Source organism: Hemitrygon akajei, chromosome 19 (genome assembly GCF_048418815.1).
Source record: "Hemitrygon akajei chromosome 19, sHemAka1.3, whole genome shotgun sequence".
NCBI classification, from domain to species: domain Eukaryota; kingdom Metazoa; phylum Chordata; class Chondrichthyes; order Myliobatiformes; family Dasyatidae; genus Hemitrygon; species Hemitrygon akajei.
In genome coordinates, this window is record NC_133142.1 from 41,362,411 (window position 1) to 41,384,381 (window position 21,971).

At 39.2% G+C, this 21,971-nt stretch overlaps 1 protein-coding gene across 10 annotated transcripts in view; it reads right to left on the bottom strand.

Annotated features, from left to right (window-relative positions):
- The window catches only part of chl1b (cell adhesion molecule L1-like b), a 920,799-nt gene that overhangs the window by 440,687 nt on the left and 458,141 nt on the right, over positions 1-21,971 (bottom strand). For all 10 annotated transcript variants that reach the window (XM_073072426.1, XM_073072427.1, XM_073072429.1 and 7 more), the window contains 3 exons: positions 19,514-19,657; positions 11,157-11,268; positions 10,084-10,250 (listed from right to left, as the gene is read on the bottom strand). In XM_073072426.1, coding sequence (XP_072928527.1) covers positions 10,084-10,250; positions 11,157-11,268; positions 19,514-19,657 — 423 coding nt within the window. The remainder of the gene's footprint in view (positions 1-10,083; positions 10,251-11,156; positions 11,269-19,513; positions 19,658-21,971) is intronic.

Sequence of the window (21,971 nt, forward strand, 5' to 3'; positions counted from 1 at the left end):
CTTGAAGTTTCAAAGTCAACTGAGGGATAGATCTGTGGTGTTTAAGTCTGGCGATCCAGAATCAGGTACAGAAGGTTATTATGAGAGCAAAAAGGCAATTGCGTGTGAATTTAGAAATTGATGCACAACAGATGTGATACGTTGTGCAGGCTATTACTTCCTACAAGGTGAAACTTAACTGCATAAATGGCAGTGATGCTTCACTCCGCAGATGAACTCAAAACCTTTTATGCACACTTTGAAAGAAAGAAAAAATAAACTGCACCTGTGTAAATCCCCATAGCATCTGGTGACCCCGTGATCTCTGTCTTGGAGACTGACATCAAAATGTTCTTCAAGAGGGTGAACACACACAAGACATCAGGCCCCACTTATGTACTTGACAGGCTACTAAAAACCTGTGATGAAGTGCTTTGAGAGGCTGGTCAAGGCTAGAATTAGCTCCAGCCTCAGCATGAAACTGGAACCATTATAATTTGCCTACCAACACACCAGGTCTGCAGCAGACATGATCTCAATGGTTCTCCACTTGGCCTCGGAAGACCTGAACAACAGCAATGCACACAGCCTACTGGTAATCAATTACATTGTAGCATTCAACACTAACAACCCCTCACTACTAATCAACAAGTTTCAAAACCTTGTCCTTTTTACCTCCCTCTGCACTGGATCCCTGACTTTCTCATCGGGAGACCACAGTCAGTATGGATCATTGAACATAGAAAACCGACAGCACAATACAGACCCTTCGGCCCACAATGCTATGCCAAACATGTACTTACTTTAGAAATTACCTAGAGTTACCCATAGCCCTCTATAGGTACTGCTGCCACAAAACCGCACATTTCACAACATATCAGTGATAATCAAGACAATTCCAATGCAACCAGTCAGAAAGCTCTTCACTGTGCATCTGTAGAGATTTACAAGTGTCTTTTTGGTGACATACCAAATCTCCTTGAACTCCTAATCAGTAATAATATCTCCACCTCACTGACAATCAACACAATCACACCTCAAAGATGCATGCTAAGCCTAGAGTTCTTCTCACTCTTGACTGTCCAAACAAAAAAAAGCACAGCCATCTATAATTAGCCATTTATAAATTCACCAATGGTACCACTGTTCTTGGTAGAATCTCAAATAGTGATGAGGAGGCATACAGGATTGGCTGGCTGAGTGGTATCTTAATGACACCAAGATAAAGGAGTGGATTGTAAAACGCACAGAGAAATTGCTTGTTGGGTTCAGGAAGAGGAAGTTAGAACAACACGTACGAGTCCTCATTGAGGGGTCAGGTGTGGAAAGGGGAAGCAGCTTCAATTTCCTGGGCATCAACATATTGATGCAATCAGGAAGGCTTACTTCATTAGGAGTTTGAGGAGATTTGGTATTTCAACAAAGGCTCCAGCAAGTTTCTACAGGTATATGGTAGACACCATTCTGACTGGTTGCATCACTGAATGGTACAGAGCCTCTAATACACAGGATTGAAAGAGATTCCAGAGGGATGCAGACTCAGCCAATGCAACACTCCCCATTATCGAGGGCATATTCAAATGTCAGTGCCTCAAAAAAAGGTGGCATTCATCAGTAAGGACCCTCACTATCTAGAACATGTCCTTTTCTGATTAGTACCATTGGTGTGGAGCTACCAGAGCCTGCCGAACCATATTTAATGTTCCAGGAACAGCCTTTCATTTCTCCCATCAGATTTCTGAACAGACCATGATCACCATCTTGCTGATTCTCTTTTGTGCTTTTTATTTTTTTTGTAACTTAGTGATTTTTAAGCCTTGCACTGTACTGCTGCCACTAAGCAACAGACTTCACAATATATCAGTGATAATCCAGACAGTGATAATCAATTCCAATTGCAACTAGTGAGAATGTTTTTCACTGTGCATCTGTAGAGATTTACAAGTGTCTTTGGTGACATACCAAATCTCCTCCAACTCCTAATGAAGTAGAGCTACTGGCGTACCCCTTTGAGATTGCTTGCTTCTTTTATTATTCTACCCTCGACATAAAATTTTACTCAATTCAGCAAAATGGTTATTGTTAAGGTTTCATTTAGTTTAAATTACTGTAGCAGTAAGAACAATCTCCAGTGCTGAAAGATCCACTTGTATTAAAATCTGCTGATTTCTACCAGCTCAATTAGCATTGTGCTTAAATGCTTCACACTCTGGAATAGTCAGTGTGGGTGATGGAAGAGAAAACCCAGAGGAGTTGAACAAAAACAGACTCCACCTATCACAATCCATCCTAGTAGCCCACTCTACATTATAATAAATGCACAGGGTGTCCCATGTGAATGGAAACCATATAATTGAACAAAAATGATGTGAATATAACTGCAATCAATCTCCCCATGTTATCCAACACTAAAGTTCTCTTTCATGATAAGCAGAATTCTGCTTTAATGTATCATCTATTTTTAATGAGCCCAACTGTTCTGGTATAATTATACTCCCTAGAGCCAACTACATGAAAATGGCTGAAAACTTTTTCTTTTGTCAGAAATGTGAAATATATATTCAGAGTTTCTTTCTCAATTTAAGTAGGCAGCACAACAAGAAGTTGCAAATAGAAATAATTTTGGTCATTGCAATGGTCTGACACAAATTAAGCTTCATTATGGTATTGTGCACTGGAAAATGAAACAAAGCATAAGACTGGGAAATCAATCTTAGTGACTGGCAAGATGGGTTAAATCTGACTTTCATCTTTTGCGATTCTAAAAGAATGGGCTTGCAAAGTTACATCCCTGGCTAAAGAATGCCACTGTTGTCAAACTGAAGGACTTCAGCAACAAAAATTTAACTATAAAATAACTGGATCCTTGAATATAATTGTATTGAATTATCCAGTCCGTAATTCTCCTCAAGTGTTAATTGTTTGGGAAAACAAATATGATTCTTTGTGATGTTCACTATGGTGAGAGTATTAGCCTTTGAATTCCAATTTTGGACAGACTTCCAGTCAATGCAAACAAAAATGAACCAAATGTTGGCAAAGCAATTTAATCACTGGCCTACAAATCCTGTACAAGAACTTAAAAGGCCTCTTAACACTGTCTGCTTTGATCTTTCTTGGTTACCTAATTTAACTTCGGAGGTCAATCATCAATAAATTTTGCATTTGCTAATAAAGAAGGATATTTGTCACCCAAAGCATTACTAATTTTTTTCTATCATCATCCTTGGTGCAATTAGGGAACCATAGAATTGTTGTAGCACAGAGGCTATTCAGCCTGTTCAACTTATGCAAGCTCTCTGCAAAGTCATTTTCATCAATCATATGCCATTTTTCCTGTCTTTCTGTGCAGTCCTGCATTTATTCAACTTTGAAATATCTAACGAGTTCTTTTATGAAAGGAACGACTGGTTTTCCCCATACTATCTTGTCAGACACTGAATTTCAGGTGATGACTAATTGTTCATTGAAAGTGGGTTTTTTTCCCCCCTTGTGTTGCCTGAACTCTTATTCTTGCCAGTCATTTTTGTTCTATCATTTTTCAAGATCTAAGCATTGCTGGCAAGACCAGTATTTATTTGGCCTGGAGAGGAGACGCAGAAATATTTTCAAGTTTTGATGGCATGCAGCTTGATGGGAAACCCAGAGAAGGTGGTCTTCTCATCCACATTACAATCCTTGTTATCCTTAAATGTAGTCTGCAATGGCAATGAGTATTTATGCTGTTTTGCAAAGAATTGAGAAGGCAAACAAATGAGCTTACCTTTTCTCATCTAATCTTGGGGGCTGCAAACCTTTATTGAAGTCTATCTATGGGGTAGTCACGCACCCAGCTCACATAAGAGGGGAGAAGCAAATTCACTGGAGCATTGTTGGAGAGAAAATTTGACTATACTATTGTACCCCACATCAGTACATATTTGCAATAGCCTGGTGCTAATATCATAGGAAATTAAAATAATATTTATCTTTCTCATGGTGAGAACATGTACTTGTCTCTAAAATGGAGGCAAAGTGGGGCAAGGCAGAATTTGAGTATATGTGCATTTTCCATTTCCACGACCTCCAATTCTGACAAAGGACTTCAGCAACTAAAGCTTCTCAGGACAATAAAGCTACTTCTTCTTAGGAAGACACTCTGAAGCGAGGGTGACTTGCTTTAGTAGTGTCATCATATGTGGGACCCATAAATTCCGTGACTGGTGGTGCAGGTGGCACTTGAGTTGTCTGGGATATCGTATGCTCCACAGCTTCTTGCTCCCATCACAAAGACTCGACAGGCTGGATACTCTCTCTTCATTTTGGGCACTCACTGGCTAGTTAGTGAGGATATAATACTTTCTCATGCAGACATTGAGAAAAATATTTTCAACCAAGCAAATCTCTTGTGGCAACAGAGATCAATATAGACAGCTGGTCCTGAAGTTAGTCTTGAAGGACTGGAAGAAATTGCTCAGAGATGTGATGATGGCTCAGGAGAGGATACTGACATTTATTTGCCCATGTGCCGATTCATCAGGAAAATCTGCACCCCACGGGTTGATCTAGACACCCTTCACCAACACCCAGACCTTTGTGTGGAGTTCCTGTACAATCCAGCATCCTGTCAATTAGTGTGCATCTCTGCGGGAAAGTGAGGCCCTCTCCTGGACTACTTACTTTCACTCCTGCTTTTGACCACTAACTTCCTGCTGATCGTGCTTCTGAGTTTATCTGATCTATTTAATACGACAGCACCACCTGCAGGCTTGTATTAAAGATTCAGCATTTTATCTCGTGAACGACAGAAATACATTTCCCTTGCCAACATCATGCCAAGAGAACACTGAGATTCTGATGCACCTCCTGGAAAATCTAACTTTGAATCTCATTCTCCACCTCCTCCCATTCCTCACTGCTGCCTCAGAAAAAAATCTTTGTACTGTTGTAGGGAAACATATGGAAAATAGCTGTAGAACTTCTCAGGATTTTCTGCAGCATGCAATATTGTAGCAAATTATTTGTGCTATTTCTAACCACATCTAGATCGAGGTCAAAAGCAATGATGTAATTTATTGCTAAAATTCTTTAAAAAATAGAAACAATATAATACAATTCCTGATTCGTCACATATTTCTGACAAATCCTTAGGGGAAGTAAAATTTGCATAATTTTTAATCTAACTAGAATTTATTAATCTATATTCTAAACACAGGGACATTGTTAATTACTGTCCTATTACTGCCAGTATATGATTTTAAATGGCTTTAAAGGTCAAATCGTAATGTGTCATCAAATATTAAAACACAAAAGCTGGAAGAGCAGACAGCTTTCTTCTGAAAAAGATAGCTATGACTAGAAATGCCACTTCCATAATCTGAAATTACATCCAAGAAAAGGTACATTTACACTGAAATATTATACAACAATTGCATGTGGTTATAATCTGAGATCCAGTCCCATAGTACTACTACCTAATTACAGTGTGTCGTGTACTGAAGTGCAGACTAGAGTTTAATAGGGGTTAATGCAGAAAAATTAGCTATAAAGTGCAGCGTCTGCATATTCAAAACATTAATTCTCAAACTAAAAATTTCTCTTCCAATTTGCTTTTGAGTGCTGAGGTAAACTCTTATGGATCATTAACATTGCACATGGCAATTTAAATACAGAGAAAAATGCAGGTAATGAATTGGGATTAAATTTTCTGGAGATATAAAATTAAAGAGCACAAAAGGCCAGTCAGCTGATTTTGAGTGTGGTTGTTCACTGTGAAAGAACTACCTGAATAGTCTATTCAACTACTCTGACACTATAACCCTGAAAACTTTCTCTTTTTCAAGTGTTTATACAATTCCTTTTTGAAAGGCATTACTGAACCTGCTTCACTTTAAAGTCTGGAATATCATGGTATGCTGTGCCAAAATAAGTATGTGCTCTCACTTACTGTTCTTTTGCCAATGACCTTAAATCTGAACTAACCAAGTGCAGAGGAACAGACCCAATAAAATTAAGCATGCAAGTTCAAACCAATCCTCATACTCATCTGATTGCTGGACCACCAGCATAAACCCCTCCCCACAACACCATCCCCATCTCTCTTATCATCCACACAAGCACCCTCTGCCATTGAATTTCTATGACAAGGTCTAAACACCTGACAACCTTTGTCATCAGCAGCACTCTACCATCTCCCATGGCCAGTGACCAGCAATAATAAACCAGCTTATCACTTTTACCTCTACTAAATCTACTGGGGTTGCAGCTACAACCTTGTGCTGAAGTCACCTCTGTTCCCTAGCAGCAAAGCTTCAAGTTAACCTGATCATAACACAGAACCGCCACTTAACCCAATCCATAGCTTAAAACCTTTGCTGATTAGGGCAAGGATGCCATATACAAAACCCTCAGAGACTTCCTTTAAAACTTTTCAGCCTGCCAAGCTGTACCCACAACCTTGCCTCCCATCAAGGGGCACAGACAATTCACTGCACCACCTGATGCCAAATCGTCACTTGGATCCAGAGCAGGGGTCCCCAACCTGAGGTCCACTGACCCTTACTTAATGGTAGAGGTCCATGGCATTAAAAAGGTTGGGAATCCCTGCTTTAAGACTCATCAAGATCAAAACTTTGAATTAATTCCAGTTAAAAGGTAGCATACAAGCTTACCTGAAGGCCCCTGGTTTGGGGCATTGTCGGTCAGGGTACAGCTAAATAGAAAGCAAGTTGACCCAAGAATAATAAGCAGCAAGTAATATTCAAGTAGTTACTCAAAGAGATGGTAAGTATTCCATGGAGACTGATACCAGAATCACTTTAATTCTTAATGTGGATTATGATTTGGATATACTAGCAAGTAACTGAATATTAAAAAAATATTTATTCCCAAATTAGTGGGAGAGAATGGAGCATTACCCAAGGAGATATTAGAAAACTCACAGAAAGGGCAGGTAAATTGTAAATTAATACTCAAACAAGGGTATTGTGATAAGGAAGAAAGTGAAATAAAAACTGACTGAGGAAGCAAAGCAAAAAAAAATTTCAATTCAAGTAGAAAGCCATGCATTATTAGTAGTTTAAGTAGCAATGTATCAGGTATAGGTCAAGGGGTATAGAATCAAAAGGAAGGAGGATGAATGTATAAAGCAGTAGTGAAGCCACAGTTAATGAACTGAACACTACCTGGTCTCCATTCTACATTGTGAAGCAGTGGAGAATGCACAAAAAGGCTAGAGAGATTACAGCTAACAGGAAAAGCTGAATAAGTCTGCTCTCTATTCTTCATGAGAGAGAATCCTTGGAAATGACTGATTCAAGTCCTTCTAAACTCATGAATGGGTTTTACAAGGTAACCTTGAATATAACCAAGCACCAAAAATAAAGGATAAATACACCTTACAAAGGCAGCGAGGAAGGGGAAATCAAAAGAAGCATCTTTCAAATGGTTTGAATGTGGAACTCTTTGCCAATGGAAAGTCACTAAGGCAAACAGATGTAATAAGGAAAATTTCCAATATATTGAAATACCGAAAGGCTAAGGAACAGAATGCTTAACAGAGTTAGTGTGTCAACTATGAACAGATGAGATTAACAGCATTAAACATTGTGCTTCAGTGTGCTTTTCTCACAAAAAAACAACTTTAAACGACTCGTATTCAATATGTATCACTTAGCCTGGATTTTCAGATGGATGTTCCAATCAAAGGAACAAAATGTTTGCAGAATCTTTTGAAATGATAGCAACACACACACACACACAAAATGCTGGAGGAACTCTGCAGGTCCAGGCAGCATCTATGGAAAAGAGAACGGTCAACATTTTGAGCCGAGACCAGGCCCAAAACGTCAACTGTACTCTTTTCCATAGATGCTGCCTGGCCTGCTGAGTTCCTCCAGCATTTTGTGCATGTTGCTTGGATTTTGAGCATCTGCAGATTTTCTCTTGCTCACTTTTGAAATGATAGGCCATTTCTGACGTGAGCTACAATCTGGCACATTCTGTTGGGGACTGTGATATTGAGATATATTGGAATTCAAAAGGGGACTGGTTTGTTATTATCACATGTACCAAGGTACAGTGAAAAGCTAGTCTTGCATACTGTTCATACAGATCAGATCATTACATAATGCATTGAGATAGAACAAAATAGGACAATAACAATGTAGAATAAAATATAACAGTTAGAGAAACTGCAGAGCAGATAAACAATAAAGTGCAAGATCACATGGATTATGAGTCAAACTATCAAGTCATAGAGCAGACTGCAATCCAATCAGTCTGAACAATTCTTACAACCAGATAATCACATGGTTATAAAGTACTACTGCCACTTCTCAGAGAACAAAATAAGGATTGAACCATTTATGTGGGATTTAGAGGTCAAAGAATAATGAATATACATGAACAAATAACTGTCTTAAAAATGAATGGATTTTTTAATCTAGGAATTGAGCAGTTGACATTCTGCACAGAATTTTTTTTTTGGAGATGATGTTGCTTGATATATTATTATGAAATTATAGTCATTCAACAAGATGTAACATTTCAATCTCTTTCAATGTGAACATTTAGATTAGATTTTTATTAAATAACTCATTCTGTATCAGTAATATCTTTGAATGCTACGGAAGTGCACCCTTCAGTGAACACAATGTCACTAACACCAATTAGCAGATTTCCATCATTAACTGTATACATACAGATATGCTGTTGGCTTCACACAGTATGGACAATATGTGCAAATAATTTTGTCATCACAATTGCAATTTGCAGAATATCATTGTTGCTGAGCCTGACAAAAAACGCAATTGCATCTCTTTTCTGATCCACCTTCGAAAGTTTTACCAATACCCAGCCACATAATGAATGTACTTGCAGAACACTGCAAAGTTGGATTACAAATGTAAATATAGAAACATAGAAAATAGGTGCAGGAGTAGGCCATTCGGCCCTTCGAGCCTGCACCACCATTCAGTATGATCATGGCTGATCATCCAACTCAGAACCCTGTACCTGCTTTCTCTCCATACCCCCTGATTCCTTTAGCTACAAGGGCCATATCTAACTTCCTCTTAAATACAGCCAATAAACCAGCCTCAACTGTTTCCTGTGGCAGAGAATTCCACAGATTCACCACTCTCTGTGTGAAGAAGTTTTTCCTCATCTCGGTCCCAAAAAACTTCCGCTTTATCCTTAAACTGTGACCCCTCGTTCTGGACTTCCCCAACATCGGAAACAATCTTCCTGCATCTAGCCTGTCCAATCCCTTTAGAATTTTATACGTACCAAACACTGAATTTGGAAGTTATAGGTTGTTTTTTTAAATGTATCAATGACTACTATTGTTGATAATCTTATACATTGCTTATTAAAACATCCAATTCATGAAGTGGTTACATTCCAATAAATATTTAAAATAATTAAACCAAAAGCTGCAAATTAAAACAGTTTTAGCCCCATTACCATTGATCTGAAAATTCTGTTTGAGACTCAGAGCTCATTAATTTCAGTCAAAAATATCTGAACACTTATAAACCACTAATGCAAATAACTGAAACATTTTATTAACAACAAAACTTTAAAATGGGATAATAAAAAATGTAATGTACCTTTTCAGGGTACTGACCGAGCAAGTGATATATACATACTGTATATACAAACCATCATTTGTTTCATATCAATTCTACTATGGGTTTTGCCTTCCCTCCTATCCCTCTCCATCCTATCTCTCACCATCGCTTTCCCACAACCACTCTCCACTTCATTTTCACTCTCAAGGATTTTCAACTCACATAACAAGCTGGGACTTAAATTGCCATTTATTGCTAACACTAAGCATCATTTGTCATAGTTAAAAAAGGCTTGTAAATTGAGAGTAGAGTTGATTGCAGTGTAGTGACAGGTCACAAGAGAACATTCTTAAATTGAGGTGAAAAATTATTTATTATTATCACTGAATTAGAATTAATCCCTATGCAACATCCTATTATTCTGTTAATATTCATAGAGAGAAGATTAATTAAAATTATTCCACTATATTTTGAAGTACTTTAGGTATAAATTTGCAATTTTATAAATCAGATATTTAAAATAACCACAGCTAAATAGACTTAATTAACTTACCCCGGACTTCTAACATGCAGGTAGTGGTGTCATTTCCTAATACATTACTTGCCCAACAAGTGTAGAATCCAGCATCTTCCCTCTGAACATCCTTTATTTCTAAAGTACCATTTGTATGCTTAAAATAATTTGGGCCCTCAATTTCTGTTTCCATGTCTTCTTTCAACCTAGCAAAAACAGTGGGAAAGCCATATTAATTTAAAATGAACGAACAGTATAACCATAACGAAAGATAATATTTTGCTGTTTTTCCTCTCCACGCCTTGTGGTACATCGGAAGCAACCTTGCCGTTTCTTTAGGATTTTGTCTATGTTCTTTTTCTTTACGAGGCCATGTTTCTAGCTCAGTGCTCAGCCCAGAACAGATGGAAAACGTGCAAGGAATCAACTGGATTGGAACCCAGGACCACTCACCTCGAAGTCTGGTGCTGACTAAAATATTCTGGGGCTATATTTTAAAGTGGAGTTATTTTTTGATCGAAACTAATCCTTATTACAAACTTAAAGCAATATCTAATGGGATTCTAACACTGGCAGGACAGTCCTAAGCCTGATGTGACATGGCTACTGGACCTTAGACCAAGCCAATTCACAGCACTTGATCATGAACATGATCTGGAAGGTCAGTGAGTTTTGGGCAGATTAGACGATGTCTTTCACTATGTCTGAAGGCATTCCAGCAGCAGATGACATTAGTCAGATGTGCTTCCATAGCAACTGACTCTATTACACAGAAACTTCTGTTATCCAGCTGCTTGGAACAAAACCTCAACAAAGACTTACATTGCATACTATCCCACCCCTTCCTGTCAAAGTCTCAGTCACTGAAGAGGTGAATAATTGTCTCCTTTGCAGTGCAGCCATCATGACATCAGCATGTGATATGGTAAATTTGCTGATCATACCCGAAAGGGCAGATGGACAAAGCCTTTCTCAACCACGCTAATATTGGTGCTCATTGGAAAACACTGATGATGAAGCATTTTGCATGGTCAGGGAATCACCCGGCTGGATTCCCTGCTTCCATTGATAGCAGAATTGTACAAGATGGATAAAACAAAAAAAAATCTTACCAACGTATAGTAGGAGAAGGAGAGCCAAAGACTTTACAGTAAAGGTAAGCTGTTTTTCCTTCGATTGCAATATATCTCTGGTCATCAGGAGTAAGCATCATTGGTGCAAGATCTGTTGGTAATAGTAAGAAAAAAAAATCAATACAAAGGCCTATTTCCTGCAGAACAACACAATTCTTTGAAGATACATGATGTTTTAAGCATATGCTATTTACTAGTTACCATTCTAGAGTTTGTTGGAACTCAGCTAGCCCAGATTGATGCATGTCGACACACCCAATTCAACTGACAAATTATATACAAGAAGAAATCTACTGAGACTAGAAGTTGTTTTATTTCTGCCAACGGTAGCTTAGAAGCCTGCAAGCAATGCAGTTGAAACATCTGAACTAGCTAATGATCAACAAAGAGGACAGTGTTTGTAAAAGTAGCAATGTGAGGTTCATAGTTGTGCACAATGATGAATGCATTAATCTGATTTTACTATCAGCAGCTTATGAAACCTGAATCAGTTGAAGGTTCTGATATCAATATAAATAATTTGAGATCAGGGATAACAGTTTTTAAATACTGTGTTAGTCTAACAAACTAAAAATGTGAGTTCAAATCCCACCATTCCACGTGAGTAATTTAAATCCAATTAACTGAACAACAAAGAATAACACAGAATCAATAATAATGTGTGGAACTCCAGGATAGTATAAAAATTATTCAATTCACCAATCATGGATGGAAAACTCTGTTCATAATCCAATTATGTTTTTGTGTTACTACAGTGCAGCAGTAATAATTCTTAACTGTCTTCTGAAATGCCCCAATAGCTTAATCAGTCATTCTTAGTTTTTACAAGAAAGTAGTCAGAATAAAACCTGATAGATCATACAGTATTGCTGAAGAACACACCCAGTCCCATCAATATGCCAAGGTCCTTAGGAAAATGCGGTGGCATTGTCTAAACAATGAGAGCTATCCCAGCAACTTGTCAAACAATCTAATCAGTCATATTTACAAAATCACACCTTTCATTAAGACATTCAGAATAAAGTACTGCAGCATTGAAAGAGACCCTTGGGCCCATCCAGTCCATGCTGGTCTGATATTTTGCCTTGTTCCATCTACGTGCACCCAGAACATATCCCTCCATACCCCTCCCATTCATGTACCTATCTGAACTCTGATGAGGTGTTACAATTAAACCTAAATCTACCACTTCTGCCAGCAGTGCCACACTCACACCCACCTCTGAGTGAAGAAGCTCCCGCTCAGATTCCGCCTGAATATTTCACTTTTCACACTAAACCTATGACTTCTAGTTCTAGTTTCAGTCAACCTGAGGGGAAGAAAAGCCTACATGCAGAGACTGTATCTATGCCCCTCATAATTTTATATACCTTATTCTCCTGTGCTCCTAGGAACTAAGACCTAACCTATTCAACCTTTCCCTGTAAATCAGGTCCTTAAGTTCCAGCAACATCCTTGTAATTTTTCTTTGCATTCCTTCAAGCTTCATGATACATTTCCTGCAGATAGGTGACCAGAACTGTACATAATATTCTAAATTAGCCCTCACTATGTCTTGTACATCTTCAATATAACATCCAACTCCTGTTGTATGTTATGCTGAATTATGAAGGCCAATATGCTAAAAGCTCTCTTTTAATATACTACCTTATCTATCTGTGATGCTATTTTTCAAGGAATTATGATCTATATTCCCAAGTTCATTTGTTAAGTACAGCAATACCAAGGAAATGGCACTATATCTCAACTGAAGGATTTGAGAAAACATTAATTGAGGACAATTCAAAGACAGACTCTGCTCTCTGTTGGAGAGAGAATCTTAGTCCCAGGATTGAGTTGGTAGCCCTACCAATGACCAGATTCACCAAATCTTGAAAAGCATGGCTGTTAAGTTAGGTCAGCTGCTGTTGGTGTAAGAAATATGCAGAGGAAGATTCCTGCCTGATACTTGTGAAATGAGCTGTCACAGTTGCATCTGCTTTGTATACTATTGGATGCCGTAACTGAAGCATGGTCCTTGTAATCAGAGTGTCATGGTACCAAGTAGATCCCATTATGCAGAAAAGGATAAATCGTAGGACAGTACAGACCTTTTGGCCGCAACGCCGAGACAAACTTTTAACCTACTCCAAGATCAATCTAACCATTCCCTTTCTCCATTTTCCTTTTGTTCATATTCTTGACTAAGAGTTAGATTTCTCTGATGTATCTACCTCTCCTATCACCACTGGTAGGCAGCATGTTCCATGCATACAGCATTCAATGCAGAAAACCTATCTATGACACCACCTCTATATTTTCCTTCAATGACCATAAATTACGTCCTCTCGTATTAGCTACTGCCACCCTGGGAAAAAGGCAACAGCTGACAACTCTATCTATACCTTTTATCATCTCATGCACCTCTATCAGGTTACCTCTCATCCTCCTTTGCTCCAAAGAGAAAAGGCAATACTTCCAAGTAAATTGTAATCAGAGCTTTATTGAGCTTCAACATTATCTCAGGCTGAATGTCTTGACTAAAGAACAGCAACACACCACATGTCTTCTAACCACCCTATCAACTTCCATGGCAATCATAAGGGATCTATGGACTCGAACCCAAGATCCTTCTGTTCTTCTACAGTGTCCAGAATCTTGCCATTAACCCTGCATTGTCTTTACACTTTACCGGATTGAAACGCCATTTGCCATTCCTCAGGCCAGCTCTGTATCCTATCAATGTCCTGTACGAGAACCTTATGCACTATCCACAACATCAAACTTTGTGCCGTCTGCAAACTTACTAATACACCTACCACCTCCACATCGAAGTTATTTATAAAAATCACAGAGCAAGGGTCCAGAAACTGATTCCTGCTGAACACCACTGGACACCAACCTCTAGGAATATTCCCATCAGAATATACTCCATCTACTACCACCCTCTCCTTCTGTGGGCATGTCAACTCTGAATCCACGCAGCCAAGTCTCGCTGAATCCCATGCCTCCTGATTTTAATAACCAATTGCAAAAAAATACAACAAGTCACAGGAGGCCAGAAAACAAGAGAGATAATAAACACTCAGGCAACAAGGTAACTGAAGGCTAGAAACAACTAGTTGAGAGAAGCTGGTTCATTGAGTGAACAAGGATTGTTGATAAGTGGTGGGGTTAAATAGGCTGCAGGTGATGGGTTGGAAGCAAGTGGCACGTAACTCCTGTTAGCTGTGTGGAAATTGGGAGGTGCCTGCTTGTTCAGGCCTGACACACCCCAATAACAACCCTGTTATTTATGCACCTTTTTATAATCTGCCTCCCAATCTGTTCCTCAGTGTCTCTGTTGTTATTGTCAATTTTATAGAATACACCCAAATAGAATGATTTCTTCCTTACATTTCTGACTTGCAACCACACCGACTCTGTAGACAATCCCTACACAATGTCCTCCCTTTCTGCAGATGTGAGGCTATCCCCAGTTAGGACTATCCCACCTGTTTTACCTCCCTCCCTGTCCATACCATAATATCTAAACCCTAGAACATCCAGCAGTCATTTCTACTCTTGTTACAACCAAGTATCTGTAATTACCACAACATTGTAGCTCCATGCTCTCAGTTCATCAGCCTTGTCCCTGATAGTTTCTTCATTGAAAAAGACGAATTCCAAGCCATCCAACTGACTGCAATTAAGCCTGTTCCAATGCCTAACCTTCCTCACAGTCTCACTACATAATGCATCTGCCTTTACACCAACTGCCTCATCCTCTGATCTAGCACTTTGACAACCTATTTTGAATCCTTCCTACTAATTCTAGCAAACCTACCCACAGGAGTATTGATCCCTTTCCTGTTTGGGTATAACCCATTCTTTTTGTACAGATCATACCTTCCCAGAAGAGATCCCAATGATTCATAAATCTCAAGCACTGCCCACTGATCTAATTCCTCAACCACACATTCATCTGCCATATCATCCTATTCTTACCCTCACTGGCACATGGCACAGGCAGCAATCCGGAGATTACTACCCTTGAAGTTCTGCTTTTTAGTTTCCATCCTAGCTCCCTATATTCACTCATCAGGACCTTTTCCTAAGTATGCTGTTGGTACCAATATGCACCACAACCTTTGGCTGCTCACACTCCCTCTTTAGATTGCTGCGGACTTAAAATGAGATGTCCTTGACCCTGGCATCTGGAGGTAAAATACCATCTGGTTATCTTTCACATGCACAGAATCTCCTGTCTGCTCTCCTAACTACTGGATCTCCTAACACTATTGCTTTCCTCTTCTCTCTGCTTCCCTTCTGCGCTACAGAGTCAGAATTGGAGTCAGAGAACTGGTTGCTGTGGCTTTCCCCTGTTAGGTCATTTTCTTGCCTCCAGGTTCAAAATTGTCAGCTCAACAATGAACACCCATTAGAATTTGCTGGGCATGAAATGTGCAGATTGCTGTTGCTCCAGCAAATAGCTTTGCAGTCCTGCAGTGCTCTGTTACGAAAGGTGGTGGAGAATTTAACAGCTTACGGTCAGATTAAGTGCTATCAGCATGCTTCTTTATAGTTGCTGGAACAAAATCTCGCCATTACTTACCATAATTGAAATTAGTACAGTACACCTTCACCACAAGAACCATGACATTTTATCAAGGATAACTTGGGATTATCTCTGCTACCTTTCCTGCAATGTTCATACCCTTAGAGAATACAATATGATGCATTGCTGCCAACAGCTACTGAGTTCCTCTCCATCAATCTGCTCATTGCTTTTCCTTTTCAGCCAGTGAATTCAGGAAGCTTAGTCACTGAAATAAATGTTACTGAAGTAACAATTCAGTCTCCTGACAACTATACTGTGATTTATACCTCAGTCATTTCATATGCATTCATGATAAATGGAGCAGATGCACAAACTGCTTTACCTTAGCTGTTTAAGTGGTTTGAGTTGAAATATTAACCCCATCTTACTCTCATAATATTGTACAATTCTGATTTCTACTTTCTGTCAATTTTCAATTGGCTTGCTTAAACTCACTGAATTTAGAGTTCTAAATTATTTAATACACTTTTAATTGGTTGAAAATATCCTTCAAGATATATCATTTTAAATCAAATGCTATTTAAGTTGTATTGCATGTTGAAGCCACAGTTCTTACTTAGCAATTGACGGAATAAAACGCAATTCACATGAGAGATAACCTTTAGACAGACGTATTCACTCAAATTATTAGCATCAGCAACATTTGAAGAATTGAATTATTGCTGAAAATGTATGCATGTATGCAAATTAAGACCATGAAACAGAATCTGATTTAGACATTTATCAAACATTAGCTAACACAGAAGGTAAACATATTACTGAAAAATTTAAAATTGCATATATCCACCTTTTAATGCTGTTAAATATAAAAGAACAAAAATTTCATGGCCTCTCATATTGATTTTGTAGGTTATAACTAAAACAAGCTCTCTGGGTAATCTGTCAATTCTAAATGTTTCATCCATTTTGATAAACCTTTAGACAAATGAATGCAGCCTTGTGGGATGAGAATGGAGAAAAGTTCATTGGGATTAGAGCTCATTCAGAAAGGAATAGATCAATATCCTTCAAATAAAAGGGCTGATTGTGCTGATGGTTGGCTGGTGGGTCAATAGACAACTGCCTGTTAGCTGCAGTGTACACAGCTGCATGTCGCGGAACTTCTGTATGTGAGTACTGCGCAGTGACACTGTAGGTAGTGCTGTTAACCCACAGCTCCAGCAGCCCAGACTCAATCCTGATGCTGTTGGCCAGGAACTTGCACATTCTGCAAGTGAACCATATAAAATTCCCCTGGGGAGCTTTTGTTACCTCCCACATCCCAATGACATTCTGGTCTGAAAACCGAAGGGTTAGAGAGGGTAGGTAGTCGGAGAATCAGGAAGAGAGGACGGTGGCAAGTTGAGAACAAGTTACTGGGAATCATGTGGGACTGATCAGAATGTTTTGAGAGCTGGCATAGACTCTGATGTAGAAAAATAAAAAAGCTTGAGAATATGAATGTGTAAAAATGGAAACAGCACTCTGAAGGTCAGCAGATACCTGCATTTGACACCCCCTTCCCATTCCCATTCTGTTCCTGTGAGTGTTCCAAGAAGCAGGATATAGTTTATAATTATCTCTTCAGTATTTTGCCAGAAATGGTTAATGCATTCAGCATGGTCCCAGTCTCATGAACAAAGCTACTGATCATTAATTACGATGCAAACACAAGAGATTCCTCAGTGCCTAAAATGTTGAGCAACCCACACAAAATCCTGGAGGAACTCAGCATGTCAGGAAGCATCAATGGAGGGGAATAAACAGTCAACATTTGTTCTGGGCCCAGAGCACCAACTATTTATTCCTCTTCAAACATACTGCCTGACTTGCTGAGTTCCTCCAGCATTTTGTGTGTGCTGCTCATTAATAAAAATGTAACAGATCTTGTTATTCTTTGGTTTTGCTTCAATTAAATTCTGTGAATTAATTGTGCTCTTTCAAATTATTATTTTTAGTTTTAATCAATGAAACTTCTTTTCTTAAGATGGCGGTATGTCCAGATGCAGTGGCTACTCAGGCTCCAACTAGTGGTGTAATTGTTCATCCTTTACGCCTTTCTTATGATCGCAGGACACTGATGGACATTGAGGACATGAAGCTCTGCAAGTCTAGCTCAGCTGGAAGTTGTTCGATGGCCGAGGAGCTCCGGAGTGTGGGCTTATGCACACTGCGTTGCCGCCTGCTACAGCCATCCAGGGAAAACACCAACACAAGTGTTGCAAAAGCAAGGCAAGTGTGCTGGTGTTCATGTGAAACTAAAGGCAAAGCCCTTCAGGCTAGTTCTCCAGTTGATTCTGCCTTCAAGTGTTCAATCATCAGAAAATACACTGAACTACCCGAGACGGAGACTGAATCAGCATGAGATGAAGGACAGCTGCGTGCTCATCCTGATGGAAATGTGGCTGAAGGTACCATGTAGCAGCCATTCAGTTAGATGCTAGAGGTTTCTATCATTCCAACAGAATCCTTGCGATCTCTGGCAACACCTGCAGTGGAGGCGTACGTATCAACGTTAATAAGAACTGGTGTGTGAACGTTTCAGTAGTGGCGACCCACTGTTCGCCCATGGTAGAGATCTTAATGGTGAAGTACAGGCCCTCTATTCACCGAGGGAGTTCACTGCCATTGTGATTGTGGCTATATATATATACCCCTCCACTGTGAAAATGCTGGGGAAACACACCCTGAGCTCTATGGTGCCATCAGTGACTTGCAAATCACATACCACACTATTGCTGCTGGTGACTTCTACCATGCTAACTTAAAAACAATGCTGCCTAAGTTCTATCAACATGTTGCCTTTGCAGCCAGATATGAGAAACATTAGACCTGGTTTATACCAACATCCCTGCTGCATACAGAATTGTTCTTTGTCCTCACATTGGAGTCTCTGACCACTTCTCTGTTATGCTAATTCCTCCATAGGGACCACTGATATAATATGTCACACCAGTTCAAAGAGTGATAAAGACCTGGCCAGAAGGAGCAAACTCAGTATTACAGGACTGTTCTGAAAACACAGTCTAGACATGTTCGGAGAGGCAGCTAGGTACAACCATCACATTAGCCTCAATAATATGCAAGATCTGTGATTGGCTACATAAAGAAGTGCATTGACATTCACGTTGCTGCCCTTCAAATGCGGAGCCAAAGATCTAAACTCTAACGTGACCCCTAACTGCCCTCTCCGTCACCATCTCAATGAACTTAAAAGGAAAACAACTAAAGCTGAGACACACCCTCAATGGAAACCAAAACTTGACACCATTTGAAAGCAACAGCACAAGAAAACTATTCCTAAATCATTGAAGAGCAAATGAAGTAGTAAGAAAAATGTTATTCTGATTGTCTGCAATCATTGTAGTCTTCCTTTGCTGCAGTAATAGTACTGTCATCTGTCCAATTATCATCTCATTGCAGAGTATAGTTTGTTTGTTTTTTTTTTTACACAAAGATGAAATTATATGAACTTATGTAAACATAATTAAATATTATTTTCAATTTTAGTTAGGTTGTAGTTTTCTGTCGTCTTCCAGTAAATGAACTATGAGGGTTTGAAACTCAAGAATGCCACTGTACACTTCAGAAATACTTTTGGTAAAATAAACTGCCAATGTATTGAATAAATATGCAAACCTTAAGTGGAGTATTTTTCTAATGGTTTGCTTTTACAGTTATGAACTGAACTTGCAAGTACAAATTGAGTAAGTAGCTTGTCAAATCCTCTCTCGGTGGGGTACAGTGCACAATAAAAAAAATCAACATTAGTACTTACTCAGGACATTGACAACTGCATTGGCAAGAATGGATCCATGCTTATTAGAAGCTTCACACTGATAGACTGCACTGTCGTTCAGTTGTAGATTTGTGAGAGTGATAACATTTTGAGTAATCTTGCGATTTATTGCAGGCTGTGTTTCTGTAATACATAAAAATTTATTTCTGATTAAGGGCCATCAATTCTGTTGCAGAGCAATTTTCATTTCATACTACTATTGATTTGTGGTGACAAATAATGGTGAGGAAACACTCAATGCAGCTGCTTCAATTAATTCAAGGAGATGTTACAACTGAAATGTGATAACTCCTTCTTGGTCCATCAATTTGAATCTACTAAAGCCAACACTGCATCTTTTTTATTATTATAGTCGTTTACTTGTTCCACAACTTTTCTTCAAAGTTTCAAAGAATTTCCTCTGTGCTTTGTGATGGAAATTCAGCACTGACAATTCACTGGAAACAGATCATTCTTGAAATCAAATAACTCAGAAACAAAAAAATCTGCATGTATCAACTACAGTTTACATTTTGGCTTTACGCTGTCTTTGCATCATCTCTAACCTTCTCACAACCTTGAACTAATCCACAGTCTCTTTCCTCTCATCTTCACCTAAGGAATGGACTAAAATCTAAAAATATGAAAAAAAAATTAAAAATCACCTGCAGGCAATGGAAACCAAAATTAAAAAAAAGAAAAACATTCAATAGAATCAGCAGCATCATGGAAAGAGAAACAGCATTAACATTTCAGGTCAAAAATTCTTTGTCAGAACTGGGAAAAAGAAACAGCATTAACATTTCAGGTCAAAAATTCCTTGTCAGAACTGGAAAAGAAAGAAGAAAAAGTGTAACACACAGAAAATGCTGGAGATTCTTAGCAGTTCAAGCAGCATCAATGAAGATGAATAAACAGTCTAGTCCTGATGAAGTTCTGCAAATGACTGAAATCCAGAGAGAGAGAGACACACACACACACACACACACACACACACACACACACAATGCTAGAGGAACTCTAAAGGTCAGACAACATTTATGGAAAAGAATAGAGTAGATGTTTTGGGCCAAGACAAATCATCAGGACTGGAAAGAAAGATCAGATATTTGTATTTAGGAAAAGTGTAATTTTAAGCTGCAAGGAAGGTGCAGAAAAATGCCAGTTCTGAAATTGGGTTTGCATCAGAACTGGTTGCCTTTGCTCCAAGCAGCCCTCTCTGATTTGAAATACAAAAGATTCTGCAGACACTGGAAATCCACAGCAGCATACACACTGTAGGAACTCAGCAGGCCAGGCAGCATCAATGGGAATGAAGAAACAGTCGACATTTCAGGCCGAGACCCTTTACTACTCAGTACAAGAAGGGACAAAGCGACTGTACTTCCTCAGGAGGCGCCAGTCATTAAACATCTGCTGTACTATGCTGCAAATGTTCTACGGCTCAGTGATGGCCAGCATTCTATTCTACGCTGCAGTCTGCTGGGGCGGCAGGATGAGAACAGCTGACACCAAGAGTGATAAACTCGTCGGGAAGGCTGGTTCTGTTTTGGGGTTGGGACTGGATTCCCTGGTGGTTGTCTCTGAGAGGAGGATGCTGCAAAAACTATGGAGCATTATGGACAATCCCTCTCATCCACTCCATGACATATTGGATCAACAGAGGATCACCTTTACTAAGGGGCTGATTCCACTGAGGCGCACCACTGAATGCCACAGGAGATCCTTTCTCCCTGTGGCTATACAACTCCTCCTCCTTAAGTATATAAGTACGAGGGGTGATTGATAAGTTTGTGGCCTAAGGTCGAAGAAGTCAATTTTAGAAAACCTAGCACATTTATTTTTCAACATAGTCCCCTCCTACATGTACACACTTAGTCCAGCGAACGTGGAGCATACAGATCCCTTCTTTGTGGAAGTGGTCCACAGCAGGGGTGATTGATAAGTTTGTGGCCCAAGGTAGAAGCAGATGAGTTATTAACTTCAAACTTTCTGCATTACCACTCAAAGAGTTGAGCTGCACGTGCATGTAATGAGTAGGGGTGATTGATAAATTTGTGGCCGAAGGTGGAAGGAGATGAGTTATACAGCTCTCGTTACATGCATGTGCAGTTCAGCTCTTTGGGTGAAAATGCAGAAAGTTTGAAGTTATAACTCATCTCCTTCTACCTTAGGACACAAACTTATCAATCACCCCATGCTGTGGACCACTTCTGGAGGTCCAAGATGCTGATTTCTACAAAGAAGGATCCGTATGCTCCACGACCACTGGACTAAGTGTGTAACTGTAGGAAAAATAAATGTGCTAGGTTTTCTAAAATTGACTCCTTCTACATTAGGCCATGAACTTATCAATCATCCCTCGTATATGGTTTCATTGTTCATCTGTATTTTGCACTATTCCTTTTTAATGCACATTTTATATTCTTTTTCCTACCTCAATGCTTTCATTTTGTAT